The 15,275-nt window shown below is 48.9% G+C and overlaps 2 protein-coding genes across 3 annotated transcripts in view; one reads left to right on the top strand and one right to left on the bottom strand.

Annotated features, from left to right (window-relative positions):
- Positions 1–739: 739 nt before the first annotated feature.
- On the bottom strand, positions 740–4,781 carry LOC308575508 (UPF0696 protein C11orf68 homolog). 2 transcript variants are annotated; one of them, XM_081174268.1, is made up of 2 exons: positions 4,113–4,781; positions 740–2,496 (listed from the first exon to the last, which is right to left on the bottom strand). In XM_081174268.1, exon 2 carries the CDS (start codon positions 2,490–2,492, stop codon positions 1,755–1,757), a length of 738 nt encoding a protein of 245 aa, XP_081030394.1. In that variant the 5' UTR covers positions 2,493–2,496; positions 4,113–4,781; the 3' UTR covers positions 740–1,754. The 2 variants fall into 2 exon arrangements, with proteins under 2 accessions (XP_081030394.1, XP_081030393.1); XM_081174267.1 differs by having other exon boundaries at positions 740–2,507; positions 4,123–4,780.
- A 3,053-nt stretch (positions 4,782–7,834) lies between these two features.
- The window catches only part of DRAP1 (DR1 associated protein 1), a 12,744-nt gene continuing 5,303 nt past the window's right edge, over positions 7,835–15,275 (top strand). Inside the window, 5 exon segments of the mRNA XM_081174256.1 lie at positions 7,835–8,205; positions 8,208–8,275; positions 12,460–12,532; positions 13,331–13,424; positions 14,761–14,880. Of these exon segments, the coding sequence (XP_081030382.1) occupies positions 8,001–8,205; positions 8,208–8,275; positions 12,460–12,532; positions 13,331–13,424; positions 14,761–14,880 (560 nt within the window). The 5' untranslated portion in view covers positions 7,835–8,000.

Below are 15,275 nucleotides of genomic sequence, written 5' to 3'. Positions count from 1 at the left end.
AGAAAGCAAATTCTGACTACTGGACAGCTGCTTCACATAATTCATTTTGTGGTACGACTGGTTATTTGAAAGAGCACGGACAGGGTTCACCATAGTGCAAGAATGTTCAGGTCCTTCCTTCAGTTCCCGTAATGCAGAAACGTAGGAAGTTGCCTTATACTGTGTCAGAACAATGATTCCTCTTTCAGTACTGTTTACACTGACTGGCAGCAGCTCTTTGGGCTTTCAGTCGAGGGACATTGCCAGCTCCACTTGGAGATGTCATTGGGGACTGAATCTACTGCTAAACCACAGCCCTTCCCCTCTCAAGGATAAGCATACTTAGTCTGCATAATAAGGTTGCCCTATTTCAAAAAGTTAAAATCCAGACAAAAAGTTGAGGTGTTTGTTTGTTTGTTTTGCAAAATCTAAAAAATGGAAGTTGAGCTTTTTGGGGGGAATTCACCAAAATATTGACTTCCGACATGAGTTGCCATATGTCCGGGTTTTCCAGGACAATTTCAGCCATTTCCACCCAGACACTGCTTCTGACTGCCGTATTCTGGCCATGTCCGGCAAATTCCAGACCTATGGCAACCCTAGTATAGAAGCCTCTTTAAAAATTCAAAGTTTCCTGAGTAGGAACTAGCTTTAAGCTGCAAGTGAGGCAATTCAAAGACTGGTGCCAGCTGGCCTGCTTGCCTCTTCCATTTCCGTTCTCTCCTCCCACACACCCTCCTGGCAATAAACATTCAGCAAGAAGACAAAATCACTTTATTTTTTAAAAACCTATTTTACAGGTAGGCAAGTGCTGCTGAATCAAATTTATTTTCCACAGCCTCAAGAGGAAAGAAATGTTGAGAGACATTCCCTTAAATGAGTAAAACTTGTTCTCCCAACACATTTTGTTGGGATAGTGTCTATGTTTAGCCCCTCTTTCAAAACTACACAGCACCTCCCTGGTGAACCATTAGTAGTTTCTGATGAAAAAACTTCCCTAGAAACTACTTTTCCCAGGCATTATGGCAGGCCTGGGGAACCTGTGGCAAAATTAGATGAAACTGTTGGAAGCAAGAATATCCAAACTTTTGTGTTTCACAGAACTCCCCATAGTCTGCTTAGATTATTCTACAAGTTGGGAATGTTTTGCATTGTTAGAAAGTATGCCGCCTCTTAGCACAGAGGTAGCCAAACCCTCCAGGTGTTTTAGACTAAAACTCCCATCAGCCTCACTCAACATGGTGAATGGTCAAGGATGCTGGGAGTTGCAGGCCAAAGCATTTGGAAGACACCATGTTGGGTATTCATATCCTAAACATGCAAGGATTTGTCAAATAAGAGATCATTTGACTTGCCACCCCTTTTCTTTTTGACTGCTACAGCAATCTTTCTACTGACCTGTCATGAAATGGGAGTGCGTGCATTTATTTTGATACCCAAAGTCACTGGGGAAGGGGATATGAAAGCATACGCACAGGCAACTGAGGAAGAAGTGCAGTGATGCACTCCTAGTAAGAAGTTCTTGAAAACAAGGAAGGCAGCACACTCCATTGAAAGATAAATTCAGGTGTCCTTAAATGTGGCTGCAGGAAGACCAATGCAGGCAGCTGCCACCCAGTGCTGAAATCCTGCCTCCAGCATCCCTGCCGGCCTGTGCTTGGCAACTGTAATGTGGTCTCTCTGAGGGGGAGCGAAAGGGGAGGGGCACTGGGACTTGTAGCTCCCAGCCACAACACCATTCCCCTGGAAGGGCCACACATCCAAAGGAACACGTTTTAAGTCACTTCCATGTTGTTCACTTTGTTGGTGATGCGCGAACGCCGAGGGATACATTCCAAATCAAACTTACTTTCATAGATGGTGGGGCAAAGGTGCCAGCGGTTGTCTCGGTAGATGCCCAAGTAGGTATAAACATCAGGCTTGTAGGACAACAAGCATTTGACCCCTGTGGTGCGGATCACAGCATCGGCCACCAGCACCTGCTCCTCATTTGTGAAGTCGTCTGTGTATACACAGATGACCTGCTTGCGCTCCGAGTCGGGGCAGCAGGGGCTGACCTTGGCCACGCCAATGCGCCCGTCAAGCACTGCACGGGCAATGCCACACCAGGCATGGTCCACCTTGAAGCCACTATCCAGGTGCATGAGCCACTTCCCGGTCAGCACTCGCCGGTTCAGCGCCAGCTCCTTGACCATGTCGAAGGTGATGTGGCGCCCGCTGGCTTGCAGCAGCTCCCAGTCCTCCTGCAGCCCTATCACATCGCCAGCTTCAGGACAGAAACGGGGCCCATACACTGCTATCCAACCCACCGGCTCAGCATTGCACTCGGGGTCACCAAACCGGGACACACGGGATGGTTGGTAGGTCTGCAGCCACTCCTCGAATTCGGCCCGGGGAGTCTTGCGAGCATCAAAAACTACCCAGGGGTCCATATCTGCCGCCATGGACTCAGCAGCCAGCTGCTCTGCTGCAAAAGCACCTTCCTTCCCTGTCTTATCATCCTGGCTGGACATGGCACTGCAGGGCACCTGACAAAGAAGGAGAGGGCAAAGCAAAATGTAATAAACAAGAGGCAGCCTGCCTGGTCCCTGCTGTCATATATCCTAGCTTGCAATGTTTCCTTCCTTCATACAACTAGCCAACAAGACAAATTCTCTACAGTCCCATTTTACAGATTAGAGAATTGAGGCCAAGCCTCACTTGCCCTGAGGTCATTACCAAACGTGTCCAGTAACTGTTTATCTGTAACTGTAACCCAGCTTGGAATTTATAAAACAGGAATTCCAGAGTGAGCAGTAGCAACTGAAGTTCACCACCATCACACATACTGGGCAGTATGGTGCAGAACACTAGCCTTGGATGTGAGACCTGGCTGCAAACCCCAGCTCAGCAGGCAGCCTTCTACATAAAGTTACTAGCTCTCTGCTTGATCAGCCTCAAAACCTTGTTGCAAGGATAACAGAAGAGCAACATGTACTAGAAGAAGGGAGAGGCGCATGTCTGAAACACTGAAGAGCCTCTGCCAGTCAATTTAAATAATACTGAGCGAGATGCACCAAGGGTCTCAGTATAAGGCAGCTTCCTCCATTCCAACCACAATACGTTCCAAGTAGTAAAAATGGAATACAAATAGTTAAACATTTTGTGTACACACACACACACAAAAACAACCCTTTCAAGCCCTACACACCAAGGGTTGGATCCAGGCTTAGTCACTGAATTCAGTAAAGTTTAAGTTAGTAATGACTTAACATTATCAATGTAAAAGCATCAGTATAGTTTAATGCATGGGGAGGGTAGCTGAGGCCCAGCAGCCAAATGCAGCCTTCCAGACTTGGCTATCTGGCCCTCTGATCTATTCCCCAATCCAGACCCTTCACTCAACCTGCTTCTCACTACAAACGTTTCTGCCTGGATTTCGGGCTTTCGAATTTTAGTAGCGCCCTGTGAGGTGCCAAAATTTGGTGCATATCCGCGCCACTCAACTTCATTCTACTTAATTGTTGTGGCATCCCTCACAGTGCCCTCACAGCCTGGTGCCAGTGCAGGCAAACCTGCTCCCCTAAATCTGCCTCTGCAAGATGGGATGTGCTTTTGAACTGCTTGTCTGGATGGAAGATACGGAGGGGTGTGCGACTAGCCTACTACTGTGCAAAGGTAAAATCTGCATTTCAGCCCACATTTGCCTCTGGCTTTGCTCATCATTGCCATGTGGCCCAGAAAGGAAGTGATCCCTTTGGCTGCTGATAAAGGTTTCCCACCCCTGCCTTTAAGACATATTTACCAAGGCAACACTAACTGCAGCAACGCAAAGGGTGCTCCAAAGACATTTTTAATTGTGGAGGGGAACCTACAAAAACTAACCACATGCAGACCTACGCAGCTCCTCACTTAGGGGCCGTTTTAGGCAGCATTAAATTTTAGTCTAAGGAAGGAATAGCAATAAGCTGGTTGCAGAAGGAGCGTGGCTGTTAAAAACAACAACACTGCAGTGACTAAAGAAATTGCCAGTGTCAGCTGGTGTGTTAAGGAGTCGCCCAAAGGAGCTTATGAGAAAGGGTGAGGAGTATGCCAAAAATAAAAATTAAGCAAGACCCATCCAGGAAGTTTCCCCCTCGCTTAGGGCTGATAACACTGGCCTACCTTGCAGGGGTGCTCAGCGCAACAAGAAGCTTAATGGAGGCGAAGCATTCCGAGCACCGTAAAGTAAACCGTTACTGGCAATGACTGCAGTGAGCGGCAGGCGTTGGAATAAACAGGCAAACGGGAGCCCCCTCCATTCTCTGACCCTCCCCGGCGAGACAGAGGAGCGCGAGAGAGCGGGTCTCTCCTGACCCCTCCAGAGAAGCCGCCGCCGCCGCCGCCGCCGGAGCCCCTTTCGCAGCAGCCCCGCCTGGAGTGGCGTTGCCTTACCAACGGCCTGGCGTAGGCGGCCGGGCGCGCGGCACAGCCCGGAAGTTATGCGGAGCATGCATTGGAAGGGGGACAGGAAGTGCCGGGGAACTGAGGTAAGGGAAGTGAGGTAAGGGAACCAAAGTTTTTTTGCTATCTTCCGAAAAAAAGGGGCTTCTTTTTTTGCGCTTCCCAGTATTTGAGGATTATTATCTCTTCGTCCCAAACCTAAAATATCTGAGGGCACGGGGGTGGGTTTAAAACACATCTCCTCTCACAAATGGCAACCCGCCATGTTGGGCATTGTTTCCTATGGGCGTCCGGAGTGGTGCCGGTCTAGCAGTTGGCTTCTCTATGGAGCAACAGCCCCCCTCTAAAATGTGCTCAGGCTGTTAAGAGGGCGGGGTGTGTGTGTATCGTGCGCGAAGGATTCCATTTTATACCGGAAGTGACGCAGAAGGGCTGCTTCCCCCCCCTCCGCTTTCTTCCGGATTGCGCCTAAGTGTTTTGAGTTTTGTTGAGAGGTGGGTCCCTATCGCTCTAGGCGCAGCTACGTTGAAATCCCTTCGTAGTTTACACTGGGGAATAAAGCGGAAAACCAGTTTAGTTTGACGTCAGATGTGATGTTAAGAGCTCCGTTGGCATCGCAGCCCTTCATGGTATTACCACGGCTCCCCAGCCCGCCCATCTGCAGTGCGGGGATCAGAGCACTGGACTGCCTGGCAGTGCTCTCCTGAAACATCACCCACCCACACAAGTACCCGCGATGCGAGGATAATATCATTGCAGGGCTGTTGTAAGCCTCACTTTCAGCCACTGGGAAGAACTGGGAATGTTATTGGAGGGTGGGGTGTAAATTCCTTAAATAAAATAATTTAAGGATGGAAGCATTGGGCTGCACTGCATTCTGAGCTTCTCAGCCACACACACTACTGCAATATAAAGATGACAACATTCCAGGGCAGATGCAAGCCACAGGCTCTAAAAGCCTAGGGTAACGGGGCAAACAGGGCCACATGGCTGTCACTTAGAGCCGCTCTCTCACACACATGCCCAAATGTTTAAAAAGGACAACCACAGGGCTACCTTGGAATCCCCCTCATAAGAATATAAAAGTGGCCCGTCTAGCCCATCATCCTGTTCTCACTGTGGCAATCTAGATACCTCTGGGAAGCCTCCAAGCAGGATCTGAATGCAACAGCAACTCTCCCCACTTCTGACTCCCAGCAAATGGTATTCAAAATCAGTGGCATACTTTCTACATGGTGGAGGCAGAACATAGCCATTGTAGCTGGCAGCTCAGCCAAAGCCACTGCCACCTCACTATCAATATAGGGATAATAACTACGGGCTGTATTTGAATTTGTGGCGCAGTGCTTTAAAAAGTCATGTTTCATTCCTGCTACTACTCCCCCCGCCCTTCTTTTGTATGAATGGTTGGTTGATTGAGTTCTTGGTTTAGGTTTGGGGCTCCTCCGTGCCCTCCTCCGCCTTGAAATTGCCCACTTGCTCTCAGCCTCTTGCATCGGGGTCCAGTTCCCTTTGTGGCCCAGAGAAAGATGGCAGATAGTGATCAAACCATTGCAATTGCTTTTCCTTCTGCTCGCTCCTATTGCTTTGCTGCCCCTCACTGCCCCCACTTTGGAAGTGAATGGATGGCAATGGAAGCAGGAACAGCATTGTCCCCTCCCCTCAGGCACTGGCAGGTGCTAGATGTTGCCAACTCCTGACCTTGGGAAGGGCGTGCTGTTCCCCTGTCACAACTGGGCTAAAATCCTGCATTTCTCTGTTCTTTCTGAAATACAGCTGCTACTTTTATTTTGCAGGAAAAGGGGGAAATTTAGCATCAAAACTAACTGGCAAGTCTCATCTGACAAATGAATAAGCAGTCTACTGTTTTGCTCAGTCTGCGCTACAAGTGAGCAGAGCTAGCATACAGGTCCAAAGTGGCATTCCTCGGCTTCTTCTTTTTTTTAAGTAAAAAGCTTGTATATAAGGAAGCAAGCTGGAAAGCTTTGATTGGTCACAGAGGCCTGGTTTTTTGGGGGGCCGAGGGGGTGGTTTGCTGGATCAGAAATGGCAAGCTTAGGATCACACCTTTAAATTGTTTATGTACAGTACACAAATCATGCAGGAAAAATGGTTTTTGCTACTTTGGGTGCAGAATGAATTCAGTACACAGTACATCTGAAACTGGTTTTAAGCTCAGTATCCCAACAGTCTAGATTTCCCCAACACTGCCACTCAGGAAACTTGGTAACCCGTAGGTCAGAAAGTCTTTACATCAGATCTCAGATCAATTCCTGAAGATACCAGGGCGTTGTAGGCAAGCTGTCTCTCTCACTGCACTGACACTGTGACATACCTTATAAGTTTGTCAGAAGTGTTTCAACCCAGCTAATGACACTGTTGTTGGAATGGAAACAACAGAGCAATCCTGTGTATTGAAGGCGATGGAAGCTGCCCCACATTATTTGTTTTCTTCTACATATATATTCTGTCATTTCTCCATCGTGGAACCTAAGGTGGCGTACAAGGGTTCCCCATCCAGGCAGGAACCAACCAAAAGCTGCTTATTTTCTGCAAGGTGCCTCGTGCTTTTGGACAATACTTTTTATCATTGTACTTTTCACATATCAAAAGAAGCTGCCTTTGGTTTTCCTTTTGGATTGAAAAGCAGAGCAGAAATTAATTCAAAATTTTAAAATAAATATACTTTTCAGGCAAGCCTTTATAACATAAGGCTGATCTCATGCCCACTTACCTGGGAACAAGGCCCATTGAACCCAGTGGGACTTCTTTCTGGGAATACAGAAAGATTGTGCTTTAACAAGTAAAGAACTTATTTACGGGTAAGCCTGTGCAGAAGGATTGCAGCCTTATATCAATTTATCTATCTGTTAATGGCAGCTGTCTTGTACAGTACTCAAATGAATTTTTTAATTTGCTCCTATCATTTGATTGTTACATCATAGTTGTTGCCCTTTCTTTCTTTCTTTTTTCTTTCATCTTTGGGCAGCTATTTTATGAACATTTACTTGACAGTCATCCTCGTTGGACACAGTGGGACTCCCTTCTCAAGTAAGCATGATTAAGCCCCTTAAATGGCAAACTACTTCGAAGCGGGATAGCATGAGACTCTTAAGACCAGGGTCGTGGGTTGGAGCCCCACGCTGGGCAAAAAGATTCCTGCATTGCAGGGGGTGGCCTAGATGACCCTCGGGGTCCCCATGCTCCTATGAAACGAGTCGTGCCTGCATGTGGCTCAGAAGCTCCCTCTCCGTCCCCCTTCCAGCTTCTACTTGGGGGGGGGCGGAGGGAGTCTCCTGCTTACCTAACTTGGAACTCGAGTCTAGGGGGTGGAGGCCTTCCAGAAGTGGTTACCCCGCCCCGCTACTCCCACCACCCCTGACCATTGGCCCTGCTGGCCGGCGGGGTTGATGGGAGTTTGCAGGCAAACGACCTGTGCGGAGCCCCGGGTTCCCCCATCTCCGCTTTGCGGGTGGGCTGGGGGCTCCCGCTTTGTGCGCTAGTTCCTTGACGTGGCAGGCAAGCCAGCCTTTGCTGCCCTTTTGCTCCTTCTGTTCCGCGGGCACCGCAGGATGTGTGTCTACTGATGGTTTGTTTTTATGAATGGGCCTCGCGCTCTCGGGGGAAGGAGCGCCCATTCATGCCTTTCCGCCTCGATCCAGGCGGCGTTAGGACCCGCGCGGCGGGCGGCGAGGAGGAGGAGGAGGAGGCGGCGGAGGCTGCTTGGCCGGGTCGGGCGAGGCGGCTCCTTCCGAGGTGATCCTGATCCGGCTCTTCGCTCGCTGCAGGCCCGGCAGCAGGAGAAGGAGGAGAAGGAGGAAGAGGAGAGGAGATGCCGAGCAAGAAGAAGAAGTACAATGCGCGCTTTCCTCCGGTGAGATCCCCCGCGGCTGCCCTCCCCTCGCCTGCCTTACCCCGGGGTAGAGCTTGCACCAAAGCCCGGCCCGCAGCAGCGGAGCCCCTCTTGCCCCGGAGGAAGGGAGCAAAAAGTGCCGGGGCTGCTTCTCGGACTGCCACCCTCCTCCCCACCCCACCCCGGCCGCTGCAGAATCCCCAGAGAGTTTGAGGCTGCGATCTTAAGCCCGCTGAAGCTGGGGAGGGGGGACTCCATTGAAACTGCTGAGTAGACACGGCTAGGGTGGCTGCCTAAATAAATTAATCAAGGCGGCAAATGAATTACTTCCCTTTTACCTGCCCCCCCCGTACTTCCCATATGCTTCAAGCAAGATGTGGAAAGGGGGGGGGTGAGAGAAAAGAAAGCAGGTAATACAGACCCCTCCCTAAAAGACACTCGTGCCTGCTTGCCTATAGAAGTCTTAAGAACCCCTTATTTTTGCTGTTTATTAGAATAGACCTGGTATGGGGAAGCTTTGGCCTTCCAGATGTTGCTGAACTACAACTCCCATCACCCCTGGCCATTGGCTGCTTGGAGTCATAATTCTGCAACATCTGGAAGGCCCAAAGTTCCCCACTCCTGGAATAGACACACAAGCCTGCCTCCCCCACCCCCACTGCCTTCCTGCCCCAGGGAATAAAATGTAACCCTGAACACACAGGCAACTGATCCCTCCGCACAGAAGAGAAAACCCATACGAGAGGTTTTCTCCTTTAGCAATTCAGTAAAATACAAAACAAAACCCTCCTTCGAATAAGCTTGATGCACCTCCAGATGTTGCTTGATTGCAGTTCTCATCGGCCAGAGCCAGTGTGGTCCCTTGTCACTTGTCAGGGATGACGGAAGGTGTCGTGCAACAACAACTGAACAGGAACTGGTTCCCTGACCTGATAGACAAGCCCCCTCGCCAATGGAAATTGGCTTTTGTAGCCCCTGTTGAAGATGTGCCCTCTGCTCTCTGTGGCCTTTGCAAGATACAATTTGGCTCCTGAGGAATCCATGACCCTCCAGAAGTTGTTGGGACTACAACTCCCATCATCCCTGAACATTGACCATGTTGGCTGGGGCTAATGGGAGTTGGGAGTCTGCCCACATCTGCATGGCCACTAGTTCCAGAACTGTTGTTGGACTGCAGCCCCCATTGGCCGCTGCCAGCATGGTCAGTGGTCCAGCAACACCTGGAGGGAAGCAGGTTTCCCTCTCCTGGCATGGAATAGGTCTGAGTTTATTTCCTCTGCTATTTGCTAATGTTGATTGTTGGATCCTGGGCCAACCTGAGGTCTTATAGTAAGGCTACTTGGTGGGTGCCTCTTTTGTAGAAGGGCTTTCTGAAGAGGGGGCGCATTTTCTTTTCTCTGTCCAAAGTGCTGCTGCTGGACAATTTTGGTGGAAAACCTGGGTTCCTGTGTTTGGAGCAAGACAGATTATTTTTGTCTCTTTTCACCTTTCATCATTTTATAAAACCTCTTAGCCTTCCTTCCTTCCTTCCTTCCTTCCTTCCTTCCTTCCTTCCTTCCTTCTTTCTTTCCTTGGTCCCAAAAACCTTTTTGTGATTGAGTGATCAAGAGACTGCTGTATTCCAAGCATGGATGGACTCATGATACATTTGTATAGGACATTATTACAACATTGGCTGTTTTATCTTTTCACTGCCTTTTGGGACAGTGTTTATTATTATTATTATTGGTGGTGGTTCACAACTTAAAATTGCAATATAAAAAACACAAAATACATAATAAGAACATGAATATGATTATGTATTTTAATTTTAATTTTTACTTTATTCTGCTTTGTCATTTGAAAAACAATTTGGTTTAATTTTCCTAGCTGAATGTAAGATTTTATATTTCAATTAATTTTTTTAATTAAATTAAAATTTTAAAAATCTGGAGGGACACATGTGAGCCTCTCCTGGAACATGTCCTGCTATCCTTTGACTTGTACAAGCATGAGAGTTGTAAAACCCATGAGATTTACTTCAGAGCACAAATGCATAGGATTGGGCTTTCCTTAGGGTTGAGAAGCACGTGACTTTGCAGGTAAATTGCAGGTGTTGGTAAATTCCAGCTCCCATCAATCCTCTTCCTCTGTCTGAAATTTCAGGCTGGCCAACGTCTTTCCCATCAATTGCTGCCTGATCCTTTTTAACTGGAGGTTATGGGGTTTACCTGGAGATCTGGGACCTTCTTCATGTAAAGCATGTGTTCTTGCACCCTAAAACAGAAACAAGACTCTTGCCCTCATGATTCTGGATAAACAGCTAATTCACATAGGAAACTGCCTTAGACATGCACACTTCAGCTTATACCCAGAACAAACTTAGTGCTATTGGACAATTTTTTAATTTATTAATTTATTTCGACTGCGTCAGACCAACACAGCTACCTGCCTGAATCTGCCTTAGACAGAGCCAGACCACTAGTCCACCTAGCCCAATATAAACCAGAGATGGGGAACCTCATGCTGGGGAGCAGATGGGGCTCTCCAAGATGTTCAGCCGGGACCTTGGGACTCTCAGTTGACAGTATCTGCTCCCCAGGCCACACCCCATACTGGCCTTCCTCCCTTCCTTCCCTGAGTGTTTTGTCTTGGCTCGGCTGAGAAATGTCCTTGACTGAGATAAGGCCTCTTGCTAGCCTGGGTGGAGGGTGCGTTGTGTGTGTGAATTTGGCATGTTGGAATGCAGCCTGCTCCACAAAGGCAGGAGTTCTATCTGCTTTTTGCCTCTGGTCCTCCCCCTTCCAGAAACTTGTCCACAAGGGATTCTGGCCTTCTGCCTAAAAAGCATTCCTCACTCCTGGTCTACACTGATCTGGAGATGCTGAAGACTGAGTTTGCATGCAAATCCTGTGTTCTGGCGCTGAACTGTGGGTCTCTTCACACAACCCCCTTGAAGCTAGGCTGGGCATTTCCACTTCAAGCATCGCAATGCCCCAGGTGCCCCACTCTCTTGCCCAGCAGTGGATCCTAGCCTTTCTTGACTCTGGCAGACAAGGGTGCCTGAGGGCTGTCCTTCAGCAAGCCCAGCAACACAGTCCTTCCTGCCAACCCATGGGACAACCTGGGTGCGATGCTGAAAAGCTAGCTTCCCGAGAGCAGTGTGTCTTTTTACCCAAGTTGGTTGTTCACTGGCAGCTCCCTGCTGCACCCCAGGTGCCAAGGCAGAGTTCAGGGGAAGGCTTTAGTGCAGGGCTGGGGAAATCCATGGCCGCCCCAGCTCCCATCAGTCTAGAGGGCAATAGGTTCCCCTTCCCTGGTTTAGTGCTTAGGAGAGATGCTGAGCCTTGGTCACCCAGTCCAAGTCACTTAATAGTTATCTGGGGGGGGGGTATGCACTCTGCATGCGCTTAGAGGAGCCCTTAGAGGTTTTGTTGTTGAGTTGTTGTTTTACTCTGTGGGCTACAGAGTTGGACCATTGGGCTTCCAAAATAGATGATCCCCTGGGCTGAGGTTGAGTTCCAGGATTACCTCTTCAATTTCTAAAGTGTTTCCTAGTGTTTGCTTCTAGGGCCACCCAATGAGTGGTTGTTCCACCTAAGCAGAAAGCCTCCAGTTCAGACGTCGCCTCTGCAATGATTATAACCAGCACCTTGAACTAGACTTGGGAGCTAGCTGGCAAACCGGTGGCACTGATGCCCTCTGTCGTTTACCCCTGTTGGGAAGTGAGGCACCACCACTGTGGCCATGCACACACATCACATTTGAAACACATGGCTTCCTCCAAGGAATCCTGGGAACTATAGATTACTCTAAACTCAGCTACAGTTCCCGGAACCCTTAATAAATTACAGATACTTTGGGGGGGGTGTCATGTGCTTTAAATGGATGGCATGCACACAGCCGCATTCCCTTGTTAATAGGGGTGAAGTACAGTGTGTCAAATTTGGTCTTCCAGCTAGTTTCCAAGGCGCCAGTTCAAGACCCTGGTTATTATCGAGTGGTTGGAGGTGGGGGTTGTATTCTGTGATTCCACAGGCATGTAAAATGTGGTGACTACCAGGGATGTGATTCAGCTTTGTGACCAGCTAAGTTGAATTTTTTCAAACTCAGGAAACAAAATTTCTAGATCTTACAGGCTGTTTGGCTAAGTCCAGCTGAAATCTGAGAAGCCAGGGTTCTGTTTTAATACCCTCTTCCATTCTCCATTTTTTGTTTTTAAAAAGGCTCGAATCAAGAAGATAATGCAGACTGACGAGGAGATTGGCAAGGTGGCGGCGGCTGTTCCTGTGATTATCTGTATCCTTTTCGTCACATTGCCTGGATCCGCCCACCCGCCAAGCCTTGGGGAGAAGTGCAAGGAGGCCAAGTGGGGGAATGTGTCTTGCCCCAAGGAGATGGCTTGAGGAACCTGTAGGAATTCGATTCCGACCAAACTAAGCCTCCTACATATATTTTGCTCTAGGAGGCATAGTTTGGTCAGAATAGTGCACGGGTAGGCAAACTAAGGCCCTGGGGCCTGATCCGGCCCAATCACCTTCTAAATCTGGCCCGGGAATCAGTGTGTTTTTACATGGGTAGAATGTGTCCTTTTATTTAAAATGCATCTCTGGGTTATTTGTGGGGCATAGGAATTCGTTCATATATTTTTTTTCAAAATATAGTCCGGCCCCCTGCTGAAAATGTTTGCTGACCCCTGGAATAGTGAATACACTTCCAGAGCTAACACTGAATAAATTACTTCTGGTAAATGAGCCACCATTGCCCCTAGAGGGCTGTGAAAATTTGCGTCCCAGGCATTTTAGACTCGTCTACTCATGTACTATCTAAAACCAAAGGGGCATATTGGATGCAATATGTGAATTTCCAGCAGGGACCTGCTGCTAGTCAGCCCCAGGCAGGATGGCCCGTGCTCAGGGATGAGGATGAAGCTGTTGTCCCACTATATTTGGGGGGCCTGACAAGTTCCCTAGGACTGGATGGACAAATCTGACCTCAGGCAGCCTCCTGTGTGAGGCTTTGCACTCTCTACACATTGTCAGGGGGTTGGGGGGGTGGCTTCCTTCACAGCATCCCTTAACTGTAGGTCTCCCCAAGCTCGGGCGCTGGAGCTCTTTCTAGAATCGCTACTGAAGAAGGCCTGTCACGTGACGCAGTCCAGGAACGCCAAGACCATGACCACATCGCACTTGTGAGTATCAGCTGCACATCAAGGTGCAGGGGCAGAGCCAGTCATGAAAGGGTGGCGGATGGAGGCAGAGTTGGTGCAATCAGCTGGCAATTACTGACATCGTCTCTCCTTGGTTTTTAATCCCGTTTTGGAAATGTGTATATTCCTTGTGGCAAGGAGTTCCCCAGTTCAGCTTTCCTCAAAGTAAGCACAGGCATTGGTTGTGGAAGTATTGCAGTTCAGCCTCCCCGTATCAGGCAGAATTTGTTGAGCTTCAAGTGCTTTGGCTTGAAGTGCAGAAAGTGTTTTTATTTTAAACTGTTTATTTCCCCCAACCATGCCTCTCAATAGTATTTTTTACTTACTTACCGTATTTTTCGCCCCATAGGACGCACCTAGTGTTTTTTTTGGGGGGGGAATAAAGAAAAAAAATATTTCCCCCCCAGGCATGGGGCTGGCGCGGGGGAAGCCCGAGCTTCCCCCGACCCCAGCCCCCAGAAGAGCCTGCTATCCGCAAGCCTAGGGAGCCGCACTGGTCTACCCAGGCTTGCGGACAGCTGTGCGAAGCCCGGGCGCGCTGAGGCTTCCTAATGCAGGCAGCTCTGCGCAACCCTCCAGAGGCCGGCGCGGCTTGGCCTCTCGCTCTCCAGGCTTCAGCAAAAGCCTGTATTCGCCCCATAGGACGCACCCACATTTCCCCTTCATTTTTGGAGGGGGAAAAGTGCATCCTATGGGGCGAAAAATACGGTACCTCCTGTTATTTTGTCTTTTTCTTTCATACATGTATCTAATTCCCCCCTCCAAACTTCCCAGTTTCTCTCATTCCTTCTGTCCACTCCTTTTACGCTCACTTCTTCCTTCTGCAGCAGCTTTAGACTGTTATCATATTCCTTTTTGTTTCATTTACTTTAAAAAAATTAACTCTCTTTCTTTCTGATTTCCTTCAGTACCTCCTCTGGCTTCTTCCTTTCAGAGGAGTGAGACCTTCCTTCCCTCCCCTGCCTCTTTCTCTTTCCCACCCACCTTTACCAAGCATACAGGTTTGCTGCCATTGCTCCTCCCAAAAGTCAGGGGCCACAATGGAAGAGTGAGGAAGCACTGTGTGAGCTGTGGCCCTGAAGCACCCTTGAAAGTAGACTTAAGAACCACTGGTGGTCCCTGGCCCATTGGAGAAACATCAACAGTCTCACTAAGTTGAAGGCAGCTAGCTGCCTGCCTTCACAAATCTAGTAACCTTTATTTGAAACCATGAGGGCTAGAAACTTGTCTCCCCGTCCCCCTGATTTTAAACAGAAGTTTTGTCACTGCATCAGCTGTGTCTGGATTTCCCATCTAAGCCTGTCATCTGGTTTTGCAGGAAACAATGCATAGAGCTGGAGCAACAGTTTGACTTCCTGAAGGACCTTGTTGCCTCTGTGCCAGATATGCAAGGAGACGCGGAGGATAACCTCATGGAGGGGGAGAAAGTTTCCAGGAGGTAGGAAGGGAGGGGAAGCCCCCGTAGCATAAGGTCCCAGGTTCGATCCCCGATTGCATCTCTCCGCTTTCCCAAAAATGGCCATTTGGCAGGAGATGGCTAAGATCCCTCTCAGCCTCAGACCCTGGACAGCCTCTGCAAGACAGAGTAGACAGTACGGGGCTAGATGGATGAATAATCTGATCTGGCCTAAGATAACCTCCTTCATAATGGGTGGGATGGGAGACACCGGAGGAAGTTCTGTCCCTCTCCCCATATCTGATCTTTGCTATAGGGGGGAGATGGGGAGGTTTTTCCCATAATATGAATACTTGCTTGCTTCTGCTTCAGGAACCTTTGCAACCATCCTGCAAGTTGGCTAGTATTGTCCTTGTTAAATTGTGAGTGGGAGGCTG

Source organism: Podarcis bocagei (assembly GCF_964188305.1).
Source record: "Podarcis bocagei genome assembly, chromosome: 16".
In the NCBI taxonomy this organism is placed as follows: Eukaryota; Metazoa; Chordata; class Lepidosauria; order Squamata; family Lacertidae; genus Podarcis; species Podarcis bocagei.
This window is presented reverse-complemented; position numbering and strand designations above follow the sequence as displayed.

Excerpts from the sequence above, each read along its gene's own strand:
- LOC308575508 (XM_081174268.1), bottom strand. The coding sequence starts at position 2,492 with ATGTCCAGCCAGGATGATAAGACAGGGAAGGAAGGTGCTTTTGCAGCA.